The sequence below is a fragment of the Hylaeus anthracinus genome, unplaced genomic scaffold (assembly GCF_026225885.1).
Source record: "Hylaeus anthracinus isolate JK02 unplaced genomic scaffold, UHH_iyHylAnth1.0_haploid 3, whole genome shotgun sequence".
NCBI classification, from domain to species: domain Eukaryota; kingdom Metazoa; phylum Arthropoda; class Insecta; order Hymenoptera; family Colletidae; genus Hylaeus; species Hylaeus anthracinus.
Genome location: NW_026535284.1, coordinates 14212600 through 14232438, shown reverse-complemented (window position 1 = coordinate 14232438; position 19839 = coordinate 14212600). Strand labels below are relative to the sequence as shown.

Sequence of the window (19839 nt, the reverse complement as noted above, 5' to 3'; positions counted from 1 at the left end):
TTCGCCAGGCAGGTGCTGGGCCGACCGTGAGGGGATAAACGAAACTGGGTCACCCCTGGGAACCGGAGAGCCTGGGGCTCGTGTCCGGGAACAACTGGCCGGAGCCTGCGAATATCGGTCTACGAAACGGAAGCTGTTGCGCCCGTGCTGCTTACAAACGGGATCTTTTAAAAAATTCACGAATGCGATTCCTGCATTTGCTATCTCCTCGCCCCTTCGAACCCTTCGCATACTACTCTCCTTCGATTCTTTCTTCGCGAAATCTAGCGTTCTAGAAAAAAATAGCGTTGGACGCCGAGACGCCTGCACGCCACCGTGGCTGCTCTTTGTCGATCGACAAGACTTCCGAAAGAACATGGAGCTATTCATAATTAACACGTTGATCGCCACGTCGCCCATATATGGGCGACGGTGCTTTTCACCGGAGAACAAACAAAATCAATTCCGAGTGTTAAGTACCAAAGAAAATAAATCTGAATGAAATTCTTAAACATCGATGAAGTTATAAAAATAAATCCCACGATAAATGTTTGATTACGTAGCTTCCAACACAGCCCAGAAACGAAACTTGATCACAGTAGAAATTTTCAGGAGTATTAATCTGGCACGGCGAACGTGTTAAAGACATTCCAACATAACGTTTGCACTTTTATTTCGAATTCTCTTGCCCTTTGTCCAACAACAGGTTCTTTAGTTCATTTCTAAGATATTTTCTACCACGTACGGTTAAACCCGAACATAAGTAGTTCGTGTTCCTAGAGACGGACGGACAAAGAGATGTCAGGATTATCGATTGCCAGGACGAGACGCAAAAGGAAATATTAGGCGAGGGGTGTAGGTATGTATCGGACAAATTACGCGCGGATTATTCTCCCGTGCGGTGGAACATGCGCGCTGAAATCGTGAGAAGTTCGAGAGCGTCGATATCGTTCGCGTTGACCTACATCGTTTTTACGAAAAACACGCGATTCGATTACCCGAAATAAGTCCGCTTCGGGACTCGATCAACCCTGATCGCTGCGCGCAATTCGCACACACGCGGACCTGCTGGACAGCTGGACTTGGAATAAAATCGTTGTTCGAATAAAATTGCCAATAAATTCGCTGCAATAAAATGAAGCTAAGACAGCGAATACTTTTCAACGCTTGAAAATTAATTTATAAACGAATCGCGTTGGACTCGGGGCAATTTTTATACCTGAACGGGGTGCGCATCTGTGGCGGAATTAAAGCCTGCAAGTTGGTACGCGGAACTGTGCGCTGGATGCGTCAGTGCGAGCAGACCGGAATCGTACAACTCGGAATACGGATTAATGTAACGTAATCGAATAAACTCGAACCACGGTCTCCCTCTGCGCCGCTGTGACGTCAACGCGACTAACTTCAGAGCCACGTACTTCTCGGCGCGTCTGCGTCCGTGAAACGACTCTCGACACCGTCGACTCACCCGAACGAGACAATGGTATTAACGACGTTGCGACCAAGTTTCGAAATGGGTTTAGAGGGAACCGAGGGAGCGCCGAGTTCGAAGGATTTGAAAGCGAAGAGGTCGCCTCGTCGATCGGTGGCATCCATTTTGGGGGAGTAGATTCAGCCTTTGATAAGAACATAAAAGAGCCGCGCGAACGTATGACCTAACCGACCTTGTTTCCAGTTATAACTGCTTATCTATGCATCGACGGTCTTCTCGACTGCAGACTCACTCCGGATGGTACGGTATTGTCTCGCGAAATAAGCGACTTCGCTATCACCACCTTTTTATTTGGAGTCGATCGCCGAGTGACAGATCCGAAAAAAAGCGAGAGGTTCGCGAGAAGCCGAACAGATCAGGCGTGTGTATTCTCCGAAACGATACCGTTGGTTGATACTGTTAATTGTTATCGCTCGAAAACGAAGTCAAGCCGAATAGCATATCTCCCTCGAAATAATAAAATAATTCGTTCGGGAACTGTGAATTTTGGGCAAGTTTGAAAGTTGCGTTTCAAAATGATAACGTTCCAACGGGCGAGATGTACGATAATCTGGAAAATAATAATCTTTCCATTCGTGATATATAACGAAAAGGTTTGAAAAGAAAATTGTTTAATTTCCCATCTGTTTTAAGGGGACCGACTCGACGAGAGTTCACGTCGAGCGAATAAACGGTACGCGCATGGAAAACGCGAAACACCACGGTAGCTAAAAAAGATCAGCTGTTCTGTTAGCGCACACGGTCGACGATGGATTGCATAATGCTTGCATTACGTGACGATGCATTCCCTTCCTCCTTCCGCTCTTCCGAAGTGCCTATGTGTAATGTATATAAAGCCTCTAAAGTACAAGGCTACGAGTCGGCCAGTAGCGTAAGCTACGTCGGAACGGAACGGGTGCCGCGATATTTCCACCTATCGGGTTTACTATTCACCGCGGACTCGACGGAAATTGACACGAAAGATTTCGCGACGAACGACGGGAATGAAACTATCGCGTCAACGCCGACGCTCAATTTTTACGTGTTACTCCGAATCTATCTGATATTTACGAGCACAGAGCTTCGAGCTCAAAAATTTCCCAGGTGCATCGCGAGCCCCCTTTCTCGTATTCGTACCGACACCGAAATTTCGTACACGTCCCGACAATGATTCTGACTTCTTACCTTTCCAACGATACCTACCCCGTGTTTCTGCATTTGCGAATTCGAAATAACGCGGCAACGTCGTTACTCAATCTCGTCGAAATACAAACAAAAATTGGATTATTTACGTTCCGACGAAGCAAACACGGGAGCAACTGCGATTAAACGCCAATAATATAACGGGAGCGTCCGCGAGGACGGAACGACGAAATCGTGTTTCGTTGCCAAAAACGCCGCGACTCTGCCGTCGTTGCATCCAAGCCTTATGTAATCCGCTTCCATCGATGTTCCCCTCTTTGTGACGAGCCGCAACGCGACATTTTTACGCTCGTCTCTGCCCTGCCCCGCCGCCCCCCCCCCGCCCCCCGCCCCCCCCCCCCGCCCCCCGTGTCTGCCCCGAGAATTTTCTTCTAACGTCGAATGACGTGGCGGTTAAATTTTCCGCCGACTCGCGCTGGTGTATTTACGACTACCGAGGAGTTGGAGCGCTCGGTCCCTAGGAGTTCTGTGCCAGGAATCTTTCAACGATTGTATCTTGGCAGAATTAAAAAAATGTTACGAGTTAAATACGAACACGGTTTGGTACCGAATAGAAATTTCAGCAAGTCACGGGCAACGCTAATTAGACGCCATTTTTATAAGTATCTAATTATCGGGAGTCGCGTCACCTTTAACGCGTTGTGTAATCCGTAGTTGGATCTTATAATTAATCTGTCTGTTTTCTGTTTCCTGCGGTTTATGGGAGGTTCGATCACACGTCCGGATACTTATCCTCAACTCTGACTGTTATTTGGCGCGGACTATTCGTTAGACCTTTCTACTCTTGGTAAACCTCTCGAAATGCCCGTTTCATGCCGCAGCTTACGAATTACGTTTGTAAAGAGGTGTACGGGACGCTTTAAAAGGTGTAAAGCGTCGCGTACGAGGCTGAGACCTTGAATACAAAGCGTGAACTACGCCTACGTTCGTGTTCGTCGACGCCCATGTGCGTTTACCGCAAACGGTGGAAACGATTTATTGGTTAACATAGAAAATAAGCTTGAGAAACACGAGCACGCGAAACAGTATCGGGAACGATACTAACGGTTCGTCTTTCACGTTGCTCGCGCTCGTGATTTTCATCTATTCCGGTTGTTAATCACCGCGAACCTTGTTTCTCAGCGTTGAAACGTTACGATCGCAACGTGTACGTTTACCGATTACTTTCGTGTAGGGACATCTAATCGGGATAATGGCGACGATGATGTCACCCGAGAATATTACCGCTTCACGTGTCGCAATAATTTTAAACGAATGCACCGCGAGATCTTGAGTGAGCCCGTAATCATATTAGCATGCCGAGCTGCCGTAGAGAAATTAATCGAGTTAATTAATCGAGTTTTATACGCGACCGAAGGTTTCGCTCGAGTCAATTATCTTTTACATAATACGACTTCCGTAATGTTTATCGCGCTGTTGGTCGTCACGGGTTTGGTATCGCGTTCCAACTTGGAATTGGGTCACCCGTTAACCCGTGAACCTGAATTTGGATGTCAACCGACGCGAAAAAAAAAAAAAAAAAAGTAAAATCGATAGAAAAAATAGTAACGCAAGAAGAAGAATAAAGTAGAAAGTAATTGGCTATTTGAGCATCGGATATCGAGCGCCCTCTGAACATAGTGGCGCGAACGACGAGTCTCCCGCGGAGCTTGGGGAACAGCCGATTGGTCACCGAAGCGTCAGCTGATTTTGACAGCCTGGACGACCTTGCGCGCATCCTAGCGCGTCGCGCGTGCACGGTCGCACTTCTCCCCACCCCTAACCATCCCGAAACCAAGCAACCAGAACATCGCGCAAAAATCTACGTTTCTACGATGAAATTAAATACACGAGCGTCGTTATTTAGAAGAATTCGTTCCGAAGGATCAATTGTAATTTTACCCGGTGTCAATGGTCCCCGTAACACCGTTCACAGCTTCATTTGCAGCACTGCTACGGCAACGTTTCGTGCTCGTCTCGTTCCGTTCATCGATGGATTAGCTGTGTTCGCATCCCGGGGTCTTCCGCGACCCCGATCAATAATTCATCTCCCAGCTGGCACGCCCCCGTTCGATGCAATCACAAAATTAATAAAAAAAAAAAAACAAAGTACGCGCGCCTGTACGGTTTCTCTACGTGCTCATTATCAGTAACGAGTATCGACAGAGGACCGGCTTTATCGCCGAAGTGAAACTTCGCTGAAACAGTGCTTCGTTCTTTTTTTTTTTTTTTTTTAAGGAATCTTCCGTGGAAATTTTCCAGACCGTGTTCTATACTTTTTTTCTTCCCTTTAGTTTCCTCGTGTTCCTTTCGCGACGTCCATTGTTCTTCCACAAAGCCACCGCGGGATGTCGACAGGTAAAAAGTCTCAATGGGTTGCCAACACTCTCAGAAAACTGAGATACCACCAGCTGTGTTCACCCGCTTCATTACCCACCGAGTGAACGCAGAGTGGCTCCCTGTTCTTCGAGAGCCTGTTTCGGTGTCTCCGTTCCGCTTTTACCGACCCGAACATGGCGAATGAATGGTCGGTGAACGTTTCCGCGACTCCTCCATGGTCGATATCACTTTCGATATCACCTGCTTCGTCTTCGATATCGTCTCAAAACTGATCGAATTCTATCTTTGATTTCTTCGTTCTTCGTAAGGGACATCCTCTGTTTTTAGTCTTGTTAACGATACGTGAGCTCTTTAGTTTACTTTCGAATTTCGACTTCTTACCAAGATAATCGTTAAGTACGCCCACTTTGCTGACTCAACCAACGTAAAAACAATCGAAGTACAAAGCTTTCGAGCGCGATTAGATAAGACGCGAAAACTCAAAATAACGATAAATTTGCAACGATGTTATTGCCCAAAGGAAACAATCGATTCGAAACTTCTTTTTTTTTTTTTCCAAGAATCGCGCCTTCGCACGCCGAACGCGATAAAAATCTCTGATAACGATCGAATGCAAACAAGTATACGTGTACGAAGATACCGAGAGAAACGTGGATTGCGCGCGACAAAGGGATCGATAAATCGATGCGAGAGCATTGAAGGGAGCTGAAAGCGAATCGCTGTACCTCTAAACCCACGATACGCGCCGATAATAAATTTCGAACTGTCACGAGTTAATCGATTTTGCAATCATTCTTGCCGCTAGAACGACGAGTATCTATCTGTCCAATTAATTCTGCGGCGATGGGAAAGGGTTGCCAGGTGGTGTTAAGCGCTTGGCGCGATACGACCGAGAGAAGGCTTCGGTCGAAACTTTCTGCCACGTCAAAAATGGTTGATCGAAGCAATAATTCTTCTCCGGGCTTCGAAAAGGATCGGTCCGTCACCGTTGATAAATATCGCGAGTTCTTTTAGTCCCTGCGATTCATTTTACAGGTATCGTTGCAAAACAAAACCCGCTTCCAAGAGTTTCGTAAGTCGCGCTTCTCGATAACCGACGAATTACGATTTTCCTGTATATTCCAAACGATCGCAGTAAAATAATAATTTGTCTCGGGCTGCGAGCCGATCATCCTCTAATTAAGCAATCTCCATGCGTTACTCGTAATCCCCTTTATGCGCCAGACGGTGAGTTTACAACGGGTTTATCTTATCGAGCGCTGGCTACGCTGCGCTCTCTTCCATTTTCAACAACAACGCGAACACTACTGCAGGGAGTTTGCATGCGCGATTCGCGACATAACCTGTGCTGATCAAACATAGAGGCGACCTTTACTGCATACGTTGACTGCACGCGGTAGGGAATCGAGTTTCAAGGTTAAACGATAAGTCGGTCAAGTCAAGGTTATCGCAGAACCCCGCTACGATGCAACTTTCTCTCCCCCCTAACAATTTGCGAAGAATCCCAATGCTAAACGCGACTGTGTCTCCCACAGAAGCGAAACGTATTTACTTCTTACCGATACGGTTATTTTTTTTTATTATTATTATTATTATTATTATTATTATTATTAACGACTTGCGTGCACAAAATTCCAAGAAACACTGGTTTCGTTTGTATTTCTTCGTACGTTATTTTTAGTTGCATGTCGCAGTATCGATGCGACTCTTTTTCGCAAGGTTCCTTGGAAGTTGGTCGTTCGAAAAACCCCACGAGACTTCATTGAGCACTGGAAGCGAGCCAATCAGAGATTTCACGGCAGAAAGAGCGCGTTTACGAATCACGCGTCACAAATGACGTCACATTGTGACGTGGCCGTGCGTTCACGCGTCAGATACGCCAAGCGATCGACGGGTGGCTCGTAACAGAATAAAACAGCGACGGAAACTACGTATTAATAAAATACTACAAGGTAGTATTTTACTCTTCAACTCTGTAGTATAGAGTCTATACAAATGCTGCGGACAACGGTGCATATTCTTTCTCTATGCGCCCGCCGTTCCAAAATGGCCGCCATCTACCCAGGTAAATGTGGCAGTTCGCGTAAACGACACAACTAAAAACAACCGGGGAAACATCGATCGACAGAGTTACTAGAATTATTCTCGAAACGTTCGAGTTTTATTCTGTCGGGAGTACCACCGCTGGCGAGATCGTAAGAACAGAAACCGTATACTTACAGTCTGCTGCTTGGCTCGTTGCTGGCTTCGTCGCCTTCGATTCGAAACACCTTGCCGGACATCACGTACTCGAAACTGTCTGCTCTGGAACCTCCTTCCTGTTCCGTGGCGTTCCACTCTCCTCCATCAGGATAGCCGTCCTCTCGCAAGGTCGTCGCGAGAACCAGACGAAACTTGTCACCTGGAACGCGAACAAGTCTCCGGTCAGACGCGGGCGAACTAATCAATTATTTATTCGCGGTGGAAAGCAACGAAACATTATCCCCTTTCCGTTCGATATCGACGCATCAGACGCGGCGATGTCGAAACAGGAAGACGGACGTCTAATAATAAACCTCAAAGCGGTTGCATCGAAAATACATTGGGGGCGTTGCAGAGACGCGTGCATCGACACTTTTAACGAGATTCATGGTCGATCGCGTAAGCCATTAGCGCGGAACAGCGATGGACGAAACTCTTAACGGGGTTAAAGTTTCGGCGAAACGAATAAAAAAAAAGATTGGCTACTATTTACCGTGACGAGGGCACGCGATTACGTTCAGGATCTTCGGTTATCGTTGATTGCGCAACAGACCGAGCCTAGTTAGGAAAGGTTCGGTAGGTAACTGCGGTAATATAGCGTCTCTAGCCGAAATAGATTCCTAAATGCGTAATTTGCGTAGAAAACAAACGTACGGTTGGCAGTACAGAAGATACGGCTTGCGACATTTGGGTGTACACGCGTAGGATCCTTCGAGGGAGCCTGAAGCATTTACGTAACCAGAGAGCATGAAAAAGGGGTGAAGGGCGAAAGACAGGAAGACCGAGAACAAGGGACGGTTGGAAAGAGGTTAGCCTACGCGGGCTAAAGGACGACTGACGACGGAAACTGGGACACGAGCGAAAACGTCGATGGCGATAACATCGTCCAGGTTTAATCCGATGTAGACACATTTGTAGAGATTTTACGATGATATAAAAAAACACCTAACTATTCATCGAGTTAAGTAGACTCGGGTTGATTTTATTAGCCATCTAATTTTCGATTAAATTCTGTCTGTCTCTGTTCCGTCTGTCTGTCCAACGAAAGACGATCGTGCTCCGCAGCTGGGAAACGTCGAGTCCCTGTGGAAGAGTCTCTCGGAGAACAAGGGTCAAGGTTAAGTCTACGCTATATGTCGATGATACGTATAGCACGGTAATCGATATTACCGGCCGTGGCAATGCCGAGAGGTGGACGAAGAAACAACGAAACGAAACGAAATCGGCGAATCTGCATAATCAATTGATCACGTTACGAAATTTACGTAGGTCAGACTTACATCGTAACGATGGTTCAACGATTATAGATTACCCAGTTGAGCGGCGCACGACCGTATTATATTCTCGTCTGTATTAACTACATAATGCGAGACGAGCGAGGAATTACTGGGTTAACCTTGTCGCTGACAATTACGTATACGTCTCCGTAGATGCATGAACGTTTTGGAAATCGTTAACAATATGGCCGGTATCGAGGATCTTTTAGAAATTCGAAAATGAAAAACGAAATTTCAGCGACTCGATTCTATGCTCTCCGGGATGTTACGCGTAAAACGTAAACGCGATCGAAAGCTTGAATCACGAGTGACGGTACGGAGGCGCCCGAAAGGATTAACGAAAAATCGTTCCGTATTTAAATGGTTGATAAAAATTGGCGACGAAGCGGATCAAATTTCTTCCCATTTTTCGCGAGCGAGGCACAGATAACTTGCAGATAATTTGCAAGGAAAAGGAACAAAGAAAGAATAATAAAGGTACCGTGAATCTGGAAACGTCAACCATCCTAGCAGAGAGCTTTAACGACTGTCCCGGGTCTACCAAAATCCGCCATCTTGTCTCGTGACGTCAAGCACGATGGAGGGAGAGAGAGAGAGAAGACGACAATAGTTCATATCCATTCTTCGTACGATGCGCATCCGCATTCGCTGCGCAGGACGTCCTGCTTCTCGTCCTCCACGAATATATTCACGCACCTGTCACGACCTTGCTTCTGCACGAGCTGTTCTCGACGTCGCGCGATAACGCACGAAGCTTTCCGACCGATTGCGCACCATTAACGTTCGCGATTCGGTTACGCGCCGTCTCGTTTATCGTCCCTTCTCCCTGGTCCTCGCACTCGAGAAACATCGATGTATCGACGAAAAATCATTAACGCGTCTCAATGTCGCGACGTTCGCCATTACGGTGCCGGAAACGGTCCATGGAAACGTGATCCATGGTTGCGTTTCCCGAGTAATCGATAATCGCGATCAACGATTAATTCGCGACGCGGTCCATTGATAGAAAAGCAACGTTTGACGATCGAAAAGAAAGGGTGACAAAGGGTCGAAAATTTGAACCCATCTCGATACCATTTATACGTAACACTTTTTTTTCGCGACGTCACTCTAGGGTTAACCCTTCGACTGCTGGCGACTTACGCAAGCGCAACCCTTCCGACGGAACAGTTAACGAATAATAAGACACGACCGGCTTTACAAGAAATTGCCGATCGATACGAGGATCCCGAGCAATCGTTCCCGAAACTAGTCGCAAAGTAATCACTGGTTCCGGTATGTAGGTTAGACGCGCGAAAAGAAACGAAAAAGGCACGCACTACGCGCAGCGCGCGCCCGTCGTGAAAGCGAGTAAAAAGCGCGCGCGCAATTCGCGACGACGGGGAAGGCGATTAAATTTAGAGATGGGTGAAAAGCCTTCTATGTAAAATTCTCGTAACAGCTAATAAGGGATGAAACCTTTTATTCGTAACCGATTGAATAAAAGTGTGAACGGTAGACCGAAATTGTATTTCCACGTCGATCAACCGCACGGTTATCCGTATGTATGACCATTCGATCGAGTAAACGCCGAGAACGAATCACTATACCAGTTTGATACGTCATCTGTTATTCGAGTAGAATTGTTGCCCACCTTAGGTTCAACTTAAACGCGATGGAACGACGACGACGACGACGACGACGACGACGAACAGACGGACGGACGGAACACACAGACACGATCGCTTCTTCTCTCGGCGAGCGAATATCGCGACCGACACGGCTGCGAGCCGTGGCCGTTTTGACCTTGGCATTGAACTTATGGAAGCTGCCGGGTGAGGCAGGAGAGAGGAGTGGAACGAATAGCCGAAGAGTGGGGAGGCTGGCAGAATGTGGCACGTGTGGTGGGGGAGTGGGAGATTGCGTCATCTCGCGCAAGCCTGTGCGCGCCGCGCGTCAATACAGCGGGACTGCCTGGCCCTATGGCTAACCTTCGTTCTCCTTCCCCCACCCCTGCTCTTCGCTCTCTCGCACGGTCGACGCAACCGCCTTCCTTGTAAAATCCATCTCGCTCCACTCTCTCCCAGCTGTAAACGCGATTTTGGTTCGCTCTGTATCGATTATTACGTAGCTTCTACATTTCTAATTCAATTTTCTGCTAACTTATACAGCCAAGCGTGTCGGTCGCGTGATCCAATCAATCGTATTGTTTCCTCGGACAACGCCAATAATTCGGGGATTCTTCGGTCAGCCAAGTGTATATTCGCACGATACGCTTGTTTTAATAAGGGCCGAATCGTTACGTATAGCGCTATCATCGGTACTATCGTTCTAGGTCAGGAAATCTGCAGAACAATTAGACGAGACGGTCTCGATTTTTTTCGCGTCGTTATTCCCTACGCTTCCGTGTGCACGTTTTACTGAACGAGAAGAGTAGAATGTATCGAAATTGGCCAAGGGTCAAAAGAAACGCAGAAGGGAAACTAATCCGGAAACAGGAGACAGGGAGTAAAGGATATGAATCTGTAAACACAGAGAAAGCAGGCGGAGGTGGATCGACGATGCGGTGCACCCCACCCCCAAATCCCCACCCTTGATACCGGTGGGTGTGACGCACCCTCTGCAGCGACCGAATCAACGGGATACATCCAGAACTGTCCGTAGAGCGAGTCAAAATGAGGATATTCGACAGGGGGTAGGAGGTTGGTTTGCTGCAGCGTGACGTGGCCTTGGACACAACTTACGAATCCGATGCACACGTTATCGCACGAATACCATTCTATCTTTCGCCGACCTTTCGATTGCAAACATCGCGTACCGCGAACAATTACGCTACCAAATATATCTACCGCCGCGTCCTTCACCTATTATCATATTTCTTTTTCTGCGATCGTACGTAAATTTGGATCGTAACAAGACTTCCATTTTCTTTCTCGACCGAATTTCTAAGAGCATCCACGCATCCGGTCGGACTGGCTGTGCCAAAACCATCGACATGCCAAGACCGATCTCGTTTTATAAGCTCGCGAGGCGTCGTAAAAGAGAAAGATAGCCGTTACGGTGCGTACGATCGATGACGAAGAATCGATAGTTGTCGTCCTTCCGGCCCTTTGGTAAACTTGACACGTGTTTCGCAGTAACGGGTACACGTGGCTCCTGCGGCAGCTTTTTTTTTTATTTTCGCTGACACTTCCACTTCTTGGCTAGACGTCGGAAGGACGACCCTGATAATGGACACTGGCGAAACATGTTCCGCACGGCTCGGACCAACTTGTCCTAACGTGTGTACCTACTCGAAGGTGACTTTCGTCGCGCTTTTTGCGACGGTGAAATGTTTTCGTAGCACGGCATACCTCGACGGACGACTGGTTCCTTTCGGGAACGTTAGCGAGACGCGATACGTATTAGGTTGTCCCGAAAGTTTCTTTCGCGAGTTGCATTCAATTATTTTCTGTTGCAGTGTTTCTATAAATAGACAATCTAATTTCATAGATATTCATGTCGTAACAGCAATGGAGCGAAATGAATCGTGCGCGATTCGGTAATGTAACATAAAACGTAAAATATTAATATTGTGCATGTATTTATTACTTATTAATAAAGCGAAGGAACAACGAAAGAACGAACGAACAACGAAGAAATTGCCGGTGAAACGATTGGCTCTCGTCAAAGTACGAGTACTCGTTTGTTCAACCGTTTTAAACACGGTCTTCGATTAAACGTGGATTGCAAACTCGCCGCGTAAACCCTGTAAAATTCACGCTACAAATGTATCGATCGTGTCCATACGTGCCACGTCCGTGAGGCAGGCGACGTAAACAAACACGAGAGTCGTGACAGCGCGTCTGCGATATGGCAAACAAAATTTTCGTGCGACGCGAGCTTTCCAGCAGGCTATCCTTCGCCAACAATGGCCGTTTAATTACTTTCCCCTTTCAACGAAAGTCACGGACACGAGAGTCTACACGGTGAGACCCTCAAGACAGGCCATCCGAACGACTAGTTTACTTTTAGCGATAGACGGGAATTCTTCGAACAAGTCTCGATGGAAGACATCTAAATCGACTTGTTTCTTCTTAAACGAACAAAATTGATACACGAACGAAGAGGATATTTTTTCACGATATACGGTATCTCCTTCGCACTTTGTACAGCGTCTAGATTCGTTCGAAACATTTGCGTTCATTGCCAAAAGAAAATTACTTGGGTAACTTGTCATAAATGAATCACCCCGTTTAACCGAAGCTCTCCTGTTAACGCGTTTTTTTCCGGTGCAAAAAAAAAAAAAAACCAGCGTCTATAAATCATCCGTCGGACCGATCTTACATCAGACGTATTTCCGTTGCGAAACCGAATCTCCCAGACTTTGAGGAATTTAAGTGGAGCGCGACGATGTATCGCCGACAACCAACGGGTCTCTCGTCGAAGATATTTTTTCGCGATATTTTTATTCCCGCGATCGCTAGATATACGAGCCGCGTAGATCATCGTCGAGAACGAACAATCAATCTCGTTGACGCGACGTAATGAGCACCATATGACGCTTACCCCGGAATTCTTTCGTCGAACTACCGAGGATACACCGAAATTACATCTAACGAGACGAGCTGAATTCTTTTTAGATTGCTTTGTTTCGCGAACCTATCGTGCTCGTCTGTTTATACGGTCGAAGAGAACTGTATCGATATTCTTATTCAAGAGATATGCTTACCCAATTCCATCGGATAGAGCCAGCTGTTGATGTCCAGGATCAGGTCCATTTTGAAGGACTCGGACTCGCAGTGGAGCCTGCTCACTGCAACCATCGTCATCGATCGCACGGGGAATCGAGAAAAAAAGAAACAAACAAGAAGATATCGTTAAACAGTCTGACGATTACACACGTATCGGATTCTTAAATATATTAAATGTAACAGACCCGAGAGGAATAAATATGTGCACGTATAGAAACGTGTCGCGTGGAGGAAGAAATACATCGCGTGAATACAGGTGACTCGCGACACCTTTCTTTGTAACGACGTTGCTCGGATCGAGCGATCGATCGCACCAGCGTCGTTCAAAGGTGGACGAAATTCTGTTCGGATAACAGTGGCGCTAAATACAAAAGAATTCGCTGATGACTTGTTTGGGTATAGCGTAATGCGCCACTGGAAAAAGAGGAACGAATTTTTTTTACCGATCTCAGCAAACGTGACGCAGTCGTGTGCCACTTGACGGCTGTCCACCGGCTTGACGTCACTGTCAGCCCAGCCAATCGCATTCGATTCGCGATACGAATTTATCGCAAAGCCAACACTCGCGCAACTCACCCACATACGGACCAAGGAGGGCTCGAAACGTTTCGTTCATTCGGAAACGATCACTCACACCTGCCCTGGGAAAGAACGCGCCCACGCACGCAAGTTGCCAATAATCGACGCGTAGAACCTCTCTGCCTTCTTTTCTTTTTTTTTTCTTTTTCGGACTAGCAGAGTTCGGAGACAAAGAACATCCTTTTCGATCCTAGGATACACCGTATCGATCCCTAACCGCGATGTCCTTGAAATCTTGGAAAACGACGACACTACCTTCTGCTAGATGTAGAAAATTGAACTCGACTCCGGGAGTTACCGGATTCAAGCCCGCGGCCGATAATAATCGTTATTAGGGCCATTGTTTCTATTACGTAATTCGTCCTTGCTCGAAGCTCCGTCTTTGTGCTGCGCCATTGTACTCGTCAAACAACCAATAAGACCTGTGCTGCATCACTGCGCCGCGATGATTGCAATGGACCCGTCCGCGTGACGCGGCAATTTCGTACGTACCACGCATGCGCTAATTCAAATTCACGCGGATCGCCGACTTAACATCCGAACGAAACGATTTTTCGTCGATCGAGCGTTTAAAAACGAGTCGTTGTACGAATCGATCAAACATTTAGCAAATGGAGTCGTATCGCGGGGAAAATGAAACGGGAATTATCGAGGATGGCTTGATTTACGGCCGGGAAGGAGGCTCGCTGGGTTTTCCGGGCTGAAAAAGATTGTTTACGACTTCCCACTGGCACCGGGAGTTATATTAAGCTGAAATTTATTTCAATTTCGTTTTACGACAAGGAAGATACGGTTAGAAACCGAGAATAATGGTTCTGAAAGCGTGTGTATCGTACGTTCTTAAACGAGTCGAGATAAATACTTATCGACGGACGGCGGATTTTATGAATTTATGGCAGGCGTTAATAGGAAAAGAAACGCGCGCAAGAAATATGCAGAACGTATGCACATGTGCGGAATGAAATATTAACATATTTAACGCATCTCTAAATGAAATTTAATGGAATTCAATAGAAATTATATGGGATTTCTCATCTGTGATTTTTTTGCGGTGATTATAATCCACTATGATTAAATATCGTACAACCTGCGGGAATAAACGAAGGAAAGGTAAATACAGAGCCTGTCCAATGGAGGCTCCGACGTTTCCCCCTTCTCGAAGGCTATTCTCTTCTGCTACCAACAGTATCTGTTTCATAACTGTTGCTCATCACCGATAGTGCATTATATTTTCATTTTACACGATCTAATAAATACGTTTGAATACGTTACGTGGGACATATTTTTTTCTATCGTCGGCTATCCATGTGTTCGTTTGCGAAATTGCTGACTACGTGGGGCATGACTAATTTATATGTATCTCATTGCCTGCATCGGATTCGTGTGAATTAATGAAGTGTCTTTCGATGACGTGACTCAGGGCACAGTTTAAACGCAGCTCGTGTTATGCACTTCGATCCGTTCCGTCGACAAGTCCGTAAATGCTAAAGCGGCAAATCCGCACGGGCGATTATTCCTGTCATTATATTCTAATAGAAACTGAAACGTGCAGAGCGTGGACGAGGTCTAATTTTGTCAATCTGTCGCGGCTCGATTATAATTTCATAGTCGAATGGTAATTGGGAAGATTTGAGACGAAAAAACGATCGAACGCTTACAAATCAATCGATTCAAAGTTCGCTCAGATATCGATCGTCATCGATAACGAGGTAACCAGATAACGAGTAATTTAGGGAAACGTCGTTTCGAAAACAGAGACGAGACAACGCGTACGCAAATACGCGCGAGCATGTCTCGCGTTTGCACGGTTAATTCGCGTTTTCCGGTTGTGTAACTGTTTCTCGAAAGTGGTAAGGAGCACCTAAGAGGAGTAGCCATCGAGCGAAATACGGAAATACGATGGAAAATCGTAAACGCGATTCGATCGTTGGGTAAAAAATGTCTACAGACATACTCTGACGTTAATACCCGCTGTCGTTCGGAGAATCATCAAACGTACCCCAGTAAAGTACATAAAGAAGCAACGAATCCATTTCCTTCGATTACTCACGCTAATCGTTGACGTCTTTTTCGAAATCGATTCGATCCTCGATACGATCCCGGTCCCTGGTTATTCCTCGGCGAAAACGTTTCCATCCCACCGAACTCGAGTTTATCAAACGAGTTTATCGAGACCGATCCTGTTTCGGGCTTCTCCGGCACGGAGGGATGTGCGACATCGAAGGATCCAGGAGGCACGGATCACCGATGCTGGCACACGGTGGACTGATCCGTTCCTGGTTGCTGACGTTGCTGCCAGCTGCTCGACTTCTATGCGATGCGGAGAGTAGAGCAACCGACGACCTTTACGGTCGCCCGATGGTACGAGAGTTCTCCAACGAAACGCACGGAACCTGCCTCTATCCCCCACTCGGTCGACTCTCACCCTCTAACCCCCGCCCCACTGCCGCGGCCAGGCTGATCGCTCCGGAGCTACCCCTCTCTATCGCTCCCAGGTCTCGCGTACAACCGCCATCTCTCTCGCCGCCGCCGCCGCCGCCGCCGAAATCCCTCTTTCAACCCTTAACGTCCCACCTCCGCGCTGCTGTTTCTCCACCTGTCGCACTCTGGCTCCCTCTGTTTTCATTTCTCTCCTCGAGAGGGGCCGAGGGGGGGGGGGGCGGCGGCGCGAGGGGGAGGCTTTCGCTGCTGGTCCTGGCCGAGACTCTCGATACGTACACACATTTATCAGAAATCTTCGTCAGTCGTTCGTATCACGACGAAATCGTTCCAACGCTTTGATTGCCATCGAGTGCCCTGGGTATGTTGGGGCAACTCTCGTTGGACCCAGCAATTGTTCGTTGTTGCACTTTAAAACCAGAATAAATCGACAATCAGAACGCGTCGATCGGTCTTCCATTAGCGAGAAATACGCGACGATACTTCATAGATGATGACACAAGACCTCCCAGAACAAAATGTGCAAGGAGTGCCTGCGACTACCCCGCTCTCCGACCCACCCGAACTCATCATTCGTGCCCTCTAACCTTCACCGTGCCCGAGTACGCTCCCTCCGCCCCTCTGCCAAAGCCTTTAAAATTTCCTCGTGGCGCGCACGACAGAGAAGGAACGTACGACACATTTTCCACTGGTCTTCCTTTCAACCTTTCTTCCTGATCTTGCCACCTAAATCGTCGCCGACACCAACGATTCTAAGCACCGGGTGATTAGAAGTCGTTCGAATTGTCGACTTTCTCATAGCTGATAAGATGAGAAATAGAGATAGGATGAAATGTAATGTCCTTAAAGACATTCCGAAAATCATTTTGAACTGCGGCCGTTTTGTCCTATGAAAAAAGATTCCAAATACACCACGCGGAACTTGGTTAGTGGGTCTGACTCGAATCGATTTGTTTTCTTTTTCTTTTCTTTTTTTTTTTTTTTCAAATTATTTTTAAGGACATCGAATATTTTGCCCATATCTACTGCCAACCAGATTCCTGTCAACTCTCGCGCGATGGAAAGTCGATAGCACGAGCGAGCTTTAAACACGTCGCGAACGATGCACGCTGCACCGGATCCCTCTCCGTCGCTGACGTTGCCGCCAGCTGGTCAAGATGCGTCGTTACAGGACCGCGAAGAAGATGCAGACGAAGGAGAGAACCCCAGAGGAGGGAAGGAGTTCGCGACGGCGACCTTTACGGTCGGCAGTTCTTCAGCGAAACCCGCGGGAACCTCTCTCTCTTTCTCTATCTGTATGTATTCGTTCGCGTTCACCCTCTCCATTCTTTCTTCTTTTGCTCGTCGTCTCTGTCGCTCGGGTTTCTCGGGGTATCCCCCCCTCCCGCTAGTCTTTATCTAGCTAACCAGCTTCCATCTCTTTTCACAGTAACGCCCACGCTCGATCCGTCCTCTTCCGTCCGATCCTTTTTCGCGTCTGCCTTCCTCCAGCTCCCGAATAATCGGCTGAAGGGGTGTGCGACAACCCCCTGATGCACCTCGGCTGAGAGAAAGGGACGACGATAGATTTACCCCCACCCCGTCAGGGGCGGCGCTCGGCAACCCCCTGACCTCCCTTTTCTCTTTTTTCGTTGTTTCGCGCTCTCCCTCTCATTGCTTTCTTTCCGTGGCAGGTACACGCAGTGGCTCGCGCTCAAAATTGTCCGCCATTCTTACCTTTCTATCGTAAGAAAAATCGATTTCTTTTTCTTCGCTTTCGTTTCGATTGCATCGTTTGCGATACCTAACAAATTTAATATCTGTTTTCCGTTGAACCATATTTATTGGAAAAAGAAATAAAAAATAAAAAAAAAAAAAAAACACAAGGATCTCGAATAATTATTTGACATTTTCTTATCAGGAACATATTTTCAGCAATTCGAATGTTTTTAATCGCAACGGGACCCATCGAGGTTTGAAAAAGTTCTTGTTTCATGCAGTTTTTTCATTTTACCGATGGCAATGAATGTAAATACCGATCGACACCTTTTGTCCGTTCTATTTCTGTACATAGAATGTTTTATAGAATCCAACGGCCAAGCGAGAGTGACGGATGATTTTCAGCGAGAATGACTGTGCGGTGCTTTTCCGTATCCATTTTTAGCAAGTGTTTTTTTGTCTTTTTTTTTTTATTTTTTTTTTTAATCCAACGACACTTCTTCAGCGATGCGAGAAATATCTTGTTCTTCTTCATTCGCTCGTAGCCTTTGCGTTCTTCTTTGTTTCCTCTTCGGATGCTCTCTGTTCGACGATTAAATTTTATACCAGAATTCCCGTTCCCTTTACGAAAGTAATTTTTACTTTGACGTCGTTCATTATTAAAAAATTTCATCCTTTTCACCGCGTTGTTCCGCAAAAATGAACGAGCCGAGCAATTTAATTATCCCGTTCAGAATTGATTTCATCGAACGCAATAATTGAATACAAAGGAAAAGGAGTTCATCGAAATTGATGTTTTTCATCGAGCTCACGCCCCCCTCCCCCCTCCCCTCTAACGTTTATTAATCATTTTTTGCACGCTACACGTGTACCTACTTGGACGGCTCAGGAATCAATGGCGCGCCAGGTGATTCTTATTAATAATTCGATGCTCGATAATCCGTCGTCTTAATTTTAGCTCGACCGATCGTCGAGTGGTCTCTGATAACCGCTCTGTGAATTAACAGCGAAAATAGACGCGAGCCTTCTATACTTAGTACGCGCGATGGACAACGACACACGCCTACGTTAAATAAACGTTTCGTTCGTTCGTCGTATGTCGCGATTCGAAATTTCTACATTCGGTCGATGCGCGATAGATTCGCCATGGGTATTTCACACGAGATCGTCGTCGGTAGCCGGGGAAGAAGAGACGAGAAACGCGCCAGCCTCGACGGAGATTCTCGAAACTTGACGTAAACAAAAACATTCTCGCGATAATCTTCGAAGAAATCCGAAGCTCGCTTCGCGTACAGCTGTCGCGCAACGGGCGAACTATGGAATCTACTATCCGGCGTTATCGAAACCGACTTGTAAACTGTGACGGTTGAATACACACCCAATCGATACAAATATCGACCATTTCGCGAGGACGCGAAATGTTTGCGAGCGATAGACAGCGAACAAAGAAACGGTAAAGTAACTCGAATTTCAATTTTGATTCAACAAGTAACGTACGAAGAATGTACTTTCCTTTACTAACAAACGTTCATCTGGATACTAATTCTGCTCGGTGTCACGAGGAAATTTTCCTCCTTTCCTCTGCTCGAACCACAACTAAAAAAAAAATTAAGTTTAAAGCAAAGGCGAAGAGAAGGGCGGAAGGGGGTAGGAAAAGCCTTGATGCGAAAGGGGTGGCCGAGCAAGTAAGAGGTCGGGTAAAGGGTGGACGAGGGGTGTTGGAAGGTGGCTAGGAGACAAGGACGGAAGAAGGGAGAGAAAGGGGGGTGGACTTCGGTACGAGGGCTTCCCAACTGCGCAGTGTCGCTATCCGCTATCGACCGGTTCGCAAGCGCTATAAATACTGGGCACCGGGCTCTCGCCACCCCTAGCACACACCCCCACGGCCACCCACGCGCACTCCCACCCCTCCACCCTCCGT

The 19839-nt window shown here is 46.9% G+C and overlaps 1 protein-coding gene across 3 annotated transcripts in view; it reads right to left on the bottom strand.

The window, feature by feature from the left end:
• LOC128893472 (DNA-directed RNA polymerases I, II, and III subunit RPABC3) overlaps positions 1–19839 on the bottom strand; it is a 52539-nt gene that overhangs the window by 19986 nt on the left and 12714 nt on the right. For all 3 annotated transcript variants that reach the window (XM_054154431.1, XM_054154429.1, XM_054154430.1), the window contains exons 2-3: positions 13181–13264; positions 7193–7373 (exon numbers count right to left, since the gene is read on the bottom strand). In XM_054154431.1, coding sequence (XP_054010406.1) covers positions 7193–7373; positions 13181–13264 — 265 coding nt within the window. The remainder of the gene's footprint in view (positions 1–7192; positions 7374–13180; positions 13265–19839) is intronic.